General features: G+C 36.5%; 1 protein-coding gene across 1 annotated transcript; it reads right to left on the bottom strand.

The window, feature by feature from the left end:
- Positions 1 to 2,651: 2,651 nt before the first annotated feature.
- On the bottom strand, positions 2,652 to 11,338 carry LOC140164517 (uncharacterized). The gene is made up of 8 exons (XM_072187815.1): positions 11,165 to 11,338; positions 10,182 to 10,269; positions 9,797 to 9,849; positions 9,288 to 9,416; positions 7,737 to 7,936; positions 5,074 to 5,151; positions 4,543 to 4,756; positions 2,652 to 2,892 (listed from the first exon to the last, which is right to left on the bottom strand). The coding sequence occupies exons 1-8, from the start codon at positions 11,322 to 11,324 to the stop codon at positions 2,846 to 2,848; spliced, it is 969 nt and encodes a 322-aa protein (XP_072043916.1). The 5' UTR covers positions 11,325 to 11,338; the 3' UTR covers positions 2,652 to 2,845.
- Positions 11,339 to 12,369: the final 1,031 nt, after the last annotated feature.

Raw genomic sequence — 12,369 nt, 5'->3', positions numbered from 1 at the left:
CTGTATGTCTGCAATCATAGATTGAATACAATACCGGTCTTTTCAAAGATACTAATCTTACAGGTGCAACTAATCAGCATGATTCACCTATTGCTATGGTAGTTAATCCGATTATTACGTAACTTCGCCAGCGTATAGCTCTATTGCCGACAAATGTGGACGCACTAAGGGATTAGCGGAAATATTTAATTCGATCGGACATAAGCCTAGATAAAATATTACCGGTAATAAGTGCATGTGTGAACACAGCTAGAGAAGATATGATTTAATCAGTTGAGCTGTTTTCAATGAGTGTTATCTTGGTTTAATAGCTTTTAATGGGGTTTAAGTCCTGCAAAGGTCGAGTTGAATTCTACTGTAGACATGACTGCATCATGCTGGGCATTTTGCGATATCTATTGTTGATAGTACACCGCTGCATATGTTGTTTCCGCAGTGTGTGTCTCTCACGGAGCGCGAAGCCATGTACGTATGTTGGAATGTGTAATAGCATTATTTAAGGGGGTACTACACCCCTGTGGTAAATTTGTGACTATTTTTGCATTTTTCTCAAAAAATAATAACACACTGGTAACAAAAAGTATGTATATTATTGGGGCAAGGAATCCAATTACTACACTGAAATTTCAGTGACTCAAGACAAGCGGTTCAGTATACATGATAGGAAATGAGGTACATCCTAACGGTACCTTATTTTTTATCAAAAATAACAAACCGCTTGTCTTGAGTCACTGAAATTCCAGTGTAGTAATTGGATTCCTTCCCTATAATATACATAACTTTTGTTACCACTGTGTTATTAGTTTTGAGAAAAACGCAAAAATAGACAAATTTATCGAGGGGTGTAGTACCCCTAATGTAATCTAGTAACTTACTGCTGCATATGTTAGCAATCTTCTTCTTTTATGTTTTCTTCTGTCCTCATCTCTATTCTGTGTGGTACAGAAACTCTGGTTAGTTGACGAGATATACGAGCGTCAGTCAAAAGGTTAAACCTCCATCGTCACATCTCTGTTATCTTACGTGTCAGGCACGGTTGTTTGATGTGATAATTTATTAATTTTTTTAACAAAACGTTATTATAATGTTCAATTCTAGACCTGAATAATACCAACAGCTATTACACTAATACACAGTATGTACACAAACATTTTGTAGCAATTTTTAACATAGATTTTCATATCTATATCAAATTATTCATCTTCTGTTTTTTGTGGTAATTTTAATTCTATAAACTATATATTCATGTGCAAATTTAGGGCGCTATTTATATTATATTTTAAATTTAAATTAGCCAAATAATATGAGTTATACCTTACATTTCATGATATAAACTTTAAAGAGATACAAGTTCAGAGTAGACTTCATATTGACCCTTTTCAATAGGAAGTTGAGTTCGATCGGGTGAGCACTTTGTTAGTCCAAATTGTATTAATTGGGTCATAAGTTACAATCAAATAAGTTGAATGCACATCATAAGTTACAATCAAATAAGTTGAATGCACATTTTTGACATTTTTGTATTTTGTAAGTATTTACAATGTTATTAACAAAGTTTTCATCTTATTTCCTCGTTAAGATGCATGCATTGCTTAAAATATGGACGTAGTTGTAAATTACCCTTAAACGTGGTCTAGTTGAAATCCGGCAAATTTCACCAACATTTTGTGTGTCTGTTGAACCCTTCGATGATTTCTTCTCATATAAAACAAGTTTTATTCTGTTTTGGAGAAGGCATGCTGAGTGAGCAGTTGGACATCTGCATCTTAAAAACAATTTTATGGAGATTATCCTAAGATGCAATAGTGATGCTTACTAAACGTATGACTTCAGTTTTTAACCGTTTCCGATGTGCCAAATCTGTATTTGCTGTAACCAACATATCTAAACAACCAAAAATCACATTTTCACCAAATAACTTTTATTTTGTAGCCATGATTTATATAGTCAATATCTCCAATTATTATCACAGAAGCTGTGCTCGTTCGTATGCGTGAAACATTGTAAGCCATAAATAGCGCCATCTGTTGTTATTAATTGTACATATTTTATACGTGAACAAATATATAACAACATAGAATAAGTTATATTACATTTTAAGGTCGTTTCATTAAGGGATCTAAAATGAGCGTTTATTGCGTTTCGACAGCATTTTTTGTGGGACATGAGAACACCTCAGACCTATCGAATCGCATTCTGAATACGAAGCATGTCTTTCTGATATCAAATAATTTTCATTTTTTAAAAATCACAATATAATACAAATTTTATGACAAATAATAAAAATTTGATATTTTTCAAATTTTGATATATAACAGTCCTCGAAGTAAATTATATAAATCTAATGATATATTCTTAAAGTGTATGTAGCAGGGAGGAAAAGCCGACGGTCAATTGAAAATTTTGACCTTTTATATTGAAGATATGGATTTTTTCCCAAAAGACATAATTTTTTTTGGTGTTTTGGGACTCCCATACGACGACTCAACACTCCAAGTGGGACCCAATATAAGGGCCCCGCAGGGCAAGATAGCTAGAGTAACCTTAAGGGTAACGGGCTGCTTTTTACATCACAATTTCCCACATACTTTAGGCACTGCCCTCTATCGGGGGCTAATGTATAGTATTATTAAGCTTGTTGGATATTCATATGGGGCATGTGGCTACCCCAACCAGCCCCATACTACATTGAGCTGACCAAAAGGAAATGTGTAAATTTTTAAAAAATTTTTAGAGGTGCTCAAGGACCAAACAAGCCGATGTCTGCATCAAATCCTATGTAAAATTACGCCTTTCTTTCTTTCAGGCGATATGCTGAGTAAAATCTTTTACCGAACAGCAGGGTTCAGTAATCAATACAAAAGTCGGCTGGTTGTGGGCCACCTTTATGTCCTGTTGAAAAATAGAAACATAATTATTTATTTTCATTTAATTCCAAATTTGTCACAAAATGTTACTGCATTGCACTCGTTTATATACTAGATCCTCCCAACGACTGGTAATTAGACTATAACATTATAAGACCTGTTAGCATGGCTACTAAAATGGTTAGTCAATGACAAATGTAGGTCTGTAGATTAATTGAGTTATCGTCAACACACAGTGCTCCAAGAGTTTTAAAACCAATAATGCGCTCTTTGGAAGCACTCACCCTCCAAATATTTTGAAAACTATGATTAGTTTAACTTTGGTTAGCATGATCATGATGATCAGAAAAAAAACACATTTTCGTTGAAAACCCACTTAATGCGTCATTCGCGTTACTTGCTGATTCATTGATTGATTGATTCGTAAATCCCGCTTTAAAATAGGCGCACCCCTGTTGCCAGAGTAAAGCTCAGAACAATTACATCAAAAACATACGAAAAAAAAACTACGAAAGGTTGCATTTTGAGGGCCCTATATCTTTTAAAGTAAAGGAGTTACAAGTTTTCTGATGCCAGTTTTGAATTATACACGAAAGAGTACCCCAGGATACATAGTTTTCAAAGTTGTAAAGGATTCCCTTTATACATTTATGGACCTCCAAACGTCGTCTTTCGCGTTGCGACACATTTTTTACGCTGACCTCCCTAAATTTCAAATTGATGCCACGGGAAAACGAAATGGAGTATGAAGCTCAAATTTTCAGGATTTTATTTTCTCATCAATATCTACCACCACACAGAAAAAGACAAAAATTGAAGAGGTGCTGCGGTGTACATCCCTGGAGTTGACATGGAATGGGTCACAAAATAAAACACAAGATATACTAAAGCATTGCCAATATTTGAGTACTACATGCATTACAACTCGGGGGTGCACGTTTAAAAAAAATATTTCAGGTAGAATTTCTGTCTCGCTTGCCAAAAACCTGTTCCCTGGTTTTGATTAGGGAGTCGCACAGTGTCACCGCACCGATATCTTCATGGCAGAAATCGCCATGATGGTAGATTGAATCCACAGCCACGCATGGCCATTTTGTTCCGACCTGTTTAATAGTTTTGACACGCATAATGGGCCGAGGGATATCCGACAAATACTATTGACAATAGCCTGCTGACCTCTGTAGATGTCAGTGAGCATGGTATGTCATCAGCTTTTAGACTGCCCCCGTCAGTGGCCTACGCTGCGCTATAGTACCGTGAATCTTCCGTGACCCGAGTGTTTACGAATGAACGTTTTTATTTTGTTCGGCACATATAAAATCAGAATTCTTTGTCAGTTTTTTAGTTCAAAACGCACGGTTCTTTCTCAATACGCAAGTTAACGACTATCATATTCTTTCAACACATATTCAAGTGCAAGCCTTGAAATCGACTTCTTTAGAATAAAAAAATTACGGGAGATATTCATCATTTTCTACCCCGGTATCGAAAGATTTATCGTCTGAACATCAAATCGTGCATAGCCATACACGTGTATCGATCCCAAGTATTGATTTTAGTTTCTCTGCTGTACAATGTAATTATTTACCAGGTGGTGTCGGTGTGAGTCGGATTGTGTACAAATATGTTTTTAGATGTCCACGTTCTAGGAATTGCCGTTAAAAACAAAACGTACCATGTTCATCTATAATATCGTTACAGATGGACCTCCATTGCTTTGTGTTCTTCAACGTTTCAAACGCAGGGTTCCACCACGTGTCCAACTGATTATCCTTACGCATCATTACAGACAACCCGTCTCTCGCACAGCTCAGGATATCATTGGATACTACGTCGACCGCAGGATCTTTGGCAACCCAACCTGCTGCGTTGTCAAATATGGCGTCAACCTTTATGTAAAGGAAACATTTTGATAATTATTTTCCCGGTGCTATCAACCGAAATTGACCCCTCTCAGCTGCCACACACACTCACCATTTTGTATTACATGTTTCCAATGTTTGCCAATTAGGAGCTGACTCACGGAATAATTAATTCCCGAGAATAATTAGATCTTTTGGACAAGGAAATCCGTTCGAGCACATTATGGTTCGAAGCAAGGAAGGTTAGAGCTTCTCAAATGATGTGAATGGGATAAAAGAATCACACCAAAGAGTTTCACAATATAGGTACGGTTTTTTTTTGTTTCAAGCTTAAATTTACTTACTTCATCATTCAAAAGACCATCGAAGAGCTGCTGCCGTCCTTGAAAGCGCACGATTTGATCCACGCTTAAGTCCCAGCCCTGTAAAAATAGTGACGAATAATGTGACGTTATACTTTACTGAAATTGCAGTCAAAATTTAAAATTATAGAAAATGGTTTTCTAGATATTCTAGCATTTGAAAGTTAATTAATATAATATGAAAATATTTTTGCAAACTTACTTAATTACTTACTTACTTACTTACTTACTTACTTACTTACTTACTTACTTACTTACTTACTTACTTACTTACTTACTTACTCACTTAATTAATTAATTAATGTATTTTTTTTGGGGGGGTCCCCAAACCTGAGCTTTTGCCATTCTATTTTGTGTACTTTTATATATACATGGAATAGAAGAACCACGCATCGCATACTATACTAGTACATTAAAACATGAAATTACAATGGGAACATATACACCAAAGGAAAAACTCAGGACATACCTCCCAACAAACACAAAAACGTTTTTAGAACGTTTTAAATACGTTATATTTTGGCTTTTGGTTAGGTAAAAACGTAAAACGTTTTAATAACATTAAAATGTCGGATAATAATTAGGGAGGACAGTTTTTATGGTCTACTTAGCTCAGCAATGCTTTGCTGTCTTCGATAATGGTTCATGTACGCTAGAGCGTTCGATAGGAACAAGCGAACAGTATACGAGTTTGCTGATATCTATCGGAGCGTTCAGCAGAGCAGCAGGATTATAAACACGGTCGATAGTAAAACCAAAATCAATTTCCTTTGTGTTCAGTAAGTACATAACGACCCACTCATCAACTACTCAAGTGGTCATTAAATACACATGTCTCGGGTCGTGTCTGCGGTCAATAGAAAGTAAATAATGTGTGTAAGTTTATGTTTACATAAAGTGGTGTAATTAGGTTTCAAGGGGTTGTTAATTCAAGCATGGTCGTAAAATTGATTCGATCGATATTTTGGTCAATGCGCTGTATCGGAGCAGAGTTGTCAATTGAGCGGAGCCTAAAAGAGTTTGCTACAGGCTTTAATGGGTTTGGGCTTTGATAAAAGCCAGGTACCTCTCCGATACAATGCGCTATCGAAGACAGCAAAGCATTGCTGAGCTCAGTAGACCATAAAAACTGTCCTCCCTTATAAAGGTCATGATAACGTTTTAAAACGTTTTGTATGAAAACACACTACAACAATATTTTTTAATGTTTTCAAAACATATTATTTTAAACTATTTTTGCAAACATTTTGCCAAATATTTTGTCAATACTTAAATAACATTATGTTAAAATATTTGAACACAGCAAACACAGAAATGTTCTTAAAATGATTTAAATTTCGGGTTATATAAAGGTCATGAAAACGTTTTTAAAACGTTATTGCAAATGTTGTTTCAACCCCAAAATAACACTCTGTTTAGAATCACGTTTTCAAGAATGTTTTTGGAATATTATTAAAACGTTTTTATACCCTTTATATAACCCGACATTTAAACGTTTTCTGTAAAACATTTTTGTTTGTTGAGTAGTAGATTATCAAAAAAATGTTGTTTAAGGTTATGAAAACGTTTTATACTCTTAATATACCCTTTATATAACCCGGCATTTAAACGTTTTCTGACAACCTTTTATAAACTTTTGCGAATGATGTCGAAAACGTTCTGTGTTTGCTGGGCTGCCTGTGCGGCATACGGAGTGCCGCTGCGGAAGACAGGCTCCGGCCCGTAGAAATAGGTTTCCGTACCAGTCACTCCATGAATATCACGCGAGAGGGCAGAGGGTCAGGGTACTACAGTTCAACTAGTACCTATAGCCACTTATGCCATGCCGAACCATTGGTGGCACAGACGATAGTGTGGCAAGACAAAATTTGTTAATTTTAACATGTTCAATGATCTCATTGATGGGGGAGGAGTGTTCTGTATTTTAGGTTTGTTTTTGAGGGTTTTTTAGGTCTTTATCCTCACTAGTCGCGGTCCCAGCGGCTTTGTGCTCATGTATTACGGTTTCGTAGCACCCATCTTCCAACGGGAGTTTGGATAAGATGTAGATTTCCTTCCTTAAAAATTCAATAATTTTGAAAAGAATAAGTAATTGAAACATAGAGCAAGTACTAAAATCATAGCTTTTATACTTTTTGATATATGACGCTAACTAGTTCATCTCCTATATCTACAACACAGCGCTACCAGTACGGGTCAATTGCCTATTGTGAGTGCCCCTGTGTTGTGTGCATACATATAGTTAACAGTAACTGCATGATGACTCCCATACAAACGAATAATGACCGCCGCCACATCCTACGAGTTTAGGATCTCATCTTCTGCCAGGATCTTCTTAGATCTTCCGCGAAACTTAAAGTTCAAAAGGGGGACCTCAGAATAGCTAAAATGGGTCTCAAAATATCAGCTAGGGACTCGGCCACGTTGTATCCGATAGAGCATGTAAAGTCAACGCGGGGTTCCATCCTTATGAATTTTTGGACCGGCTGCCATAGCATTTCAGAGGTGGGATATAAAAAGCCGAACAACTGCATTTTTAGACAGAGAATGCTAAAATCACGAAATACCCTTTTAAACTTCCAAAAACGGTCCCGAAAACACTAGTGAGGGAATTTTATAACTTTGTAATAATCTTATAATCTTACGGTTATCTGATCCTTTTCTCTCGCAAGGCAATGCTCATCAAAAGCAAATCCATCGACGAAACCGATTGTTTTTCCAGTTATGTCTGTCCAGGTAAAGCCGCCGGGGTTGCCTTTCTTGACTATGAAGACGGTTTTGAGAGGGTGGCTATATGCCGTGGTGAACTTAAATGTGCGTGGTCTCTCGTACGATTGGAGCCAACCTGCATGATATAAATAAAAAAAACCATAATATTGTTCGTTTTGAATTTAGCATGATGTATTAAATTGGTTTGTTTATATGTTCATATATAATAATTATTGTAAATTGAAATGGGCGGAGATGTTGATAAAGGCGTATAGGTTCAAAGACCCTAGGAAGAAGGGTGGTGTCAAAATACCTCGATATCAGGCATGCTGTTCATGACAAGTGAGTGGTGCGTAGTCGGATTGAAAAAGTTTTCGAGCTTTCGTCAGGTGTGATTATGACCTCTTAGAACAACAGGCTACCTATATATTATACGAGGAGGTAGTCATTTATACTCTAATAACACTACACATTGTTATCGAAGAGCTATACCTGTCTATACAAACGCCGTTATTGTAAGCCCTCCTGTGCCATCAGGCCACGGTTGTTTGATGGCATGTAAAACTGAGTAATTTTAAAGAAAAGTTGAACAATGATGGCGCTATTTATCTAAAATCTTGTTTGCATCTTTACAAGGGGTACACACTTGCATACTGGTATTAGAACATCAGCAAACAGACTAACAAATGACAAGGGAATTTGCCAAAAAAACACCATTTTATCATGAAATATAAGGTATAACTCATATTATTTGGCCAATTTAAATTTAAAATAATGTAAATTATAGCGCCCTCAATTTGCACACAAATACAATTTAGAGAAATAAAATTACCACAAAAAAGCAGAAAAAGATGGATTATTTGATATGGAAATGATAATCTATATTTAAATTTGCTACATATACTGTTTATTATTGTGATAGCTTTTGGAATTATTCAGGTCTAGAATTGAACATTATAATAATGTTTTGTAAGATGAGAGTTAAATATAGATCATCTGGCAACTCCGTCTGCGATTTGACACACATTGTCTAGGAGTTTAACTGAAGTTATCTTCACAAACATAATGCGTCATTTGTGCCATCAGGCCTTCTCCATCCGACATCTAATACCTGGTTGTTGTTCCCAACAAGATATTGGGGCTCATGTCTGCAATCTGACACATTATATAACATATGCTTTCTCTAGTTTCCTTTTAGGTCTACATAATGCGTCATAATATTATTATGACGTTTAAATAAGATGCAGTTGTGGATACACCTGTGCGGATGACGTCACAAGTTAATGTTCTACTGATCTACTGAGTGGGAGCCCTCTAAACATGCTGGCGTTGCCTAAAATGTCGATCGTAACTGTGCAATCAGTTTTTCCCCTCTCGTAGGTCAAATTTATAGTTAAGCTTCCCAACAACCAGGCCTCCTGGTCACCGTCCTGGAGGGTAGCAAAGGGCATCTGGCCAGTGGAACTTGAGATTCGTTATACACCTACCTACACATCCGTCATAATATTGTCCCATCAGTCCTTTTCCACCCTGAGGTCTAGCACCAGGTTGAGATTCCCAACAACGTTGAGGAGAGTCATATACCAACTGGCAACTCTTGCCTGCGATCTGACATACTGTAAAAATACCAAGGTATTGGCAATAAGTATATAGGGTATGAAAATCCAATCATTGCCAATGAGGAAGAGTAATCTCATTCTTTTCTTTTCTTTTTAAATTGACATACCTCTACGACCCACTCTCATTGTTCACACCTATCTTTCTTTCTCTATCTGGCATTCCTTAATCATTGTTAATTACGCATTCTTTCGTTAGGAAGAAAGTAAGGGATATGAAATCAAAACTCGACTGGCGGTTGACCGCCGGTTCCACCGGGTTCCGTCCGGTTTCCATTGCTTAGAACAATGGAAACCGGACAGAACCGGCGGTAAACCGCCAATCGAGTTTTGATTTTGTCCCTAATGCAACACATAAATAAACAGACATGGCTACATACTGGCAGTAACAAAGTCAACATGAAATCCCCGAAGCTCACCAGATGCATCATCACTGTAAGAAAGTTATTAAAAGAAAATGAAACAATAACACATTTTAGCGCAAAGTATATGCGTAGTTGTATAGAGAAAGGATGGAAGGATAGAATGCTGTCCAGGTGCTATGCAGGTAACATCTTGTACAAGAGTGTCGGCGTATGACGCAACACCACTGACCTCTATGCTTTAACTTGTATATAGAGGAAGTGGGTTCGAGCCCCAATAGCGCCGAAGTGTTTCTTGCTTGCCGGTCTATTAACAGGTGTAAACTATACAAAAAAGGGCAACAGAAATATTCTTCTATAATCTGTGATTGTAGCGAAATATAAATGAAATATCATTACGCACATGTATCCATAATTGTTTCCAGGCTCAAAGACTGATAGCTGCCATATCTTATCATCGTTACCCTGGCCAGCAGCAGGAGTCCCACCCCCTGCACGGAAAATAAGAAGAGCAACATGTACAACTTGGTCGTTATTCTGAATCCTTTCTTCTATTTTCAATTTATAGATAATTATATATATTTAAAAAAATAAATACTGTAAATTAATTAGCAAAATAATAGGTCCAGTTGGTAGAAAATGATTGGTTGATGCATTCACTTGTCAAGCGTCATCGCTCAGAAGAAGATTTCTTCAACTTGCAAAAGCGACGTCGTTTTTGCCTCAACGATTTGTATCGATTGATCGGCTTGACGCTTTGAAAACGGAGGTAAACACTGAGCATGCGTGAGAATCGCTTTTCTGCAAAAGCGATCGAGTACAAATTTAGCTTTACCTTCCAATTTCAAGGTTTTAATATTCACAGTTTGAACAATATAATAGTAACACTATAATGTTGAAGCGTAAATTAATCGCCTGAATTTTAAATCTAACAATTTAGACTATTTTTAAATCAATTTTATGTAGATCTTTAAGGGCATTTGTAACTGAAATTGCTTTAAAATTGGGCAGTGTCAGAAGCAATTATTGTGGTAAATTGCGCACTTCTTTCATTAAATTCTTGAAATTAGATTTGCAAAACAAAACCATCTCCTTATTTTCTGATTTCTAAATTACAATACCTGTTTGTCCAGCGTTGGTTCCACCACCTAATGACGCCACATCTATCATTTGTTTACCGCCGCCATTGTTACTCATAGCAACAATTGCAAGAACAAGAGCAATGGCTCCAACAACAAGTGCGACGACAATAATGACTACCAGGACTGTATTGCTCTCTTCTTCCTCTTTCTTTTCGCTCAAGTTTTCTGTAGACTTTGTAGGTTCCATCATTAGGATTCGGATTTACCTAAGGGTATAATAAAGAAATAAGAAGTTACATAATACCTGTCTGTCCAGCGCTGGTTCCGCTGCCTCCGTTTGATGTCGTTACAGATATGCGTTGTTTTCCACCCGTATTCATTGCGACGATGGCAAGAATAAGGGCAATCACTGCGACAACTACTGCGATGACAGTAACAATTATCAGGACTGGTTTATTCCCCATTATTGTGGACTGTGATTACCTAAGGATAATATGATATAAAGAATCCTTGTAAACGAATGGTAGATGACCAGTTAGGTCTTAAAGAAGGATGTAGGTTCAACAATGCAAAACGTTTGGGCAAGACTTAAGGATACAGCCTATAGGAATAAAGACCAATCGAACATATTCTTGTTTATGCCATAATATTGTAGTCTTTCAACCCTTTCATAACTTCAGCTGTGTAACTTACGAAAATTCCCGCTAAAAAGTGGTTCTTTTAATTTTTGAAAATCTGGATTTTCGTACTGATCATACTATAATGATCACCAGACAATAATGTTCTAATCACACTATAGACTGTGTTGACATGAGACGTCAATTGCTAGGCAATTTCGGTCATATGCCCACGGATATGTTATGTTCAGTACGGTGTACCATGAGGAACATGCTAACTTAAAATAATTTTTGCAAACTTTGATAATTTTTTACAAACTCAAATGATTTTTACAAACTCGAATAATTATTACAAACTTTAATTTTTGTTGTTGCAAACTTTAATATAATGTATTGTGCATGTAGAGGCCCATTTATTGTCGGATTTCTGTATTTAGATCACGCAGGGGACGCACCATTAGATTCTCAGGGGTGCATGGGAGTTTGGGTCAGGCAGAATTTTTTTTGTATTTTTTTATCGCCTCCAAAGGGAGGATTTATTTTCACCGCTTTTTTTATTTATTTATTTATTTTTCAATTATAATGTATACCTTTATACAAAGTTGGGTGGGAGAAATTTGTTTTACTCACCAGTGAGGCAAAAAAAATTTCCATCTCACTAGTGGGCGAAGTTGTTTTTTCGTCTCACTAGTGGGCGAAGTTGTTTTTTCAAAAAACTCCCATGCCCCGTGGAAATCAAATGGTGCGCCTCTTAACGCGGCTGTGTACTCTAGACATTGTTTCTTTCGCAAAATTGAGGTTTTTTATGTTTGCATTTTGTTATGTTTTTTATAAATAAAAGGAATGAAAATCCAGATTTGTAAACTCCAACTGCAATATTTTAAGGATTTTA

Source organism: Amphiura filiformis, chromosome 11, assembly GCF_039555335.1.
Source record: "Amphiura filiformis chromosome 11, Afil_fr2py, whole genome shotgun sequence".
Taxonomy (NCBI): domain Eukaryota; kingdom Metazoa; phylum Echinodermata; class Ophiuroidea; order Amphilepidida; family Amphiuridae; genus Amphiura; species Amphiura filiformis.
Note: the sequence above shows the minus strand (reverse complement) of the source record. Positions and strands in the feature narration are given on the sequence as shown.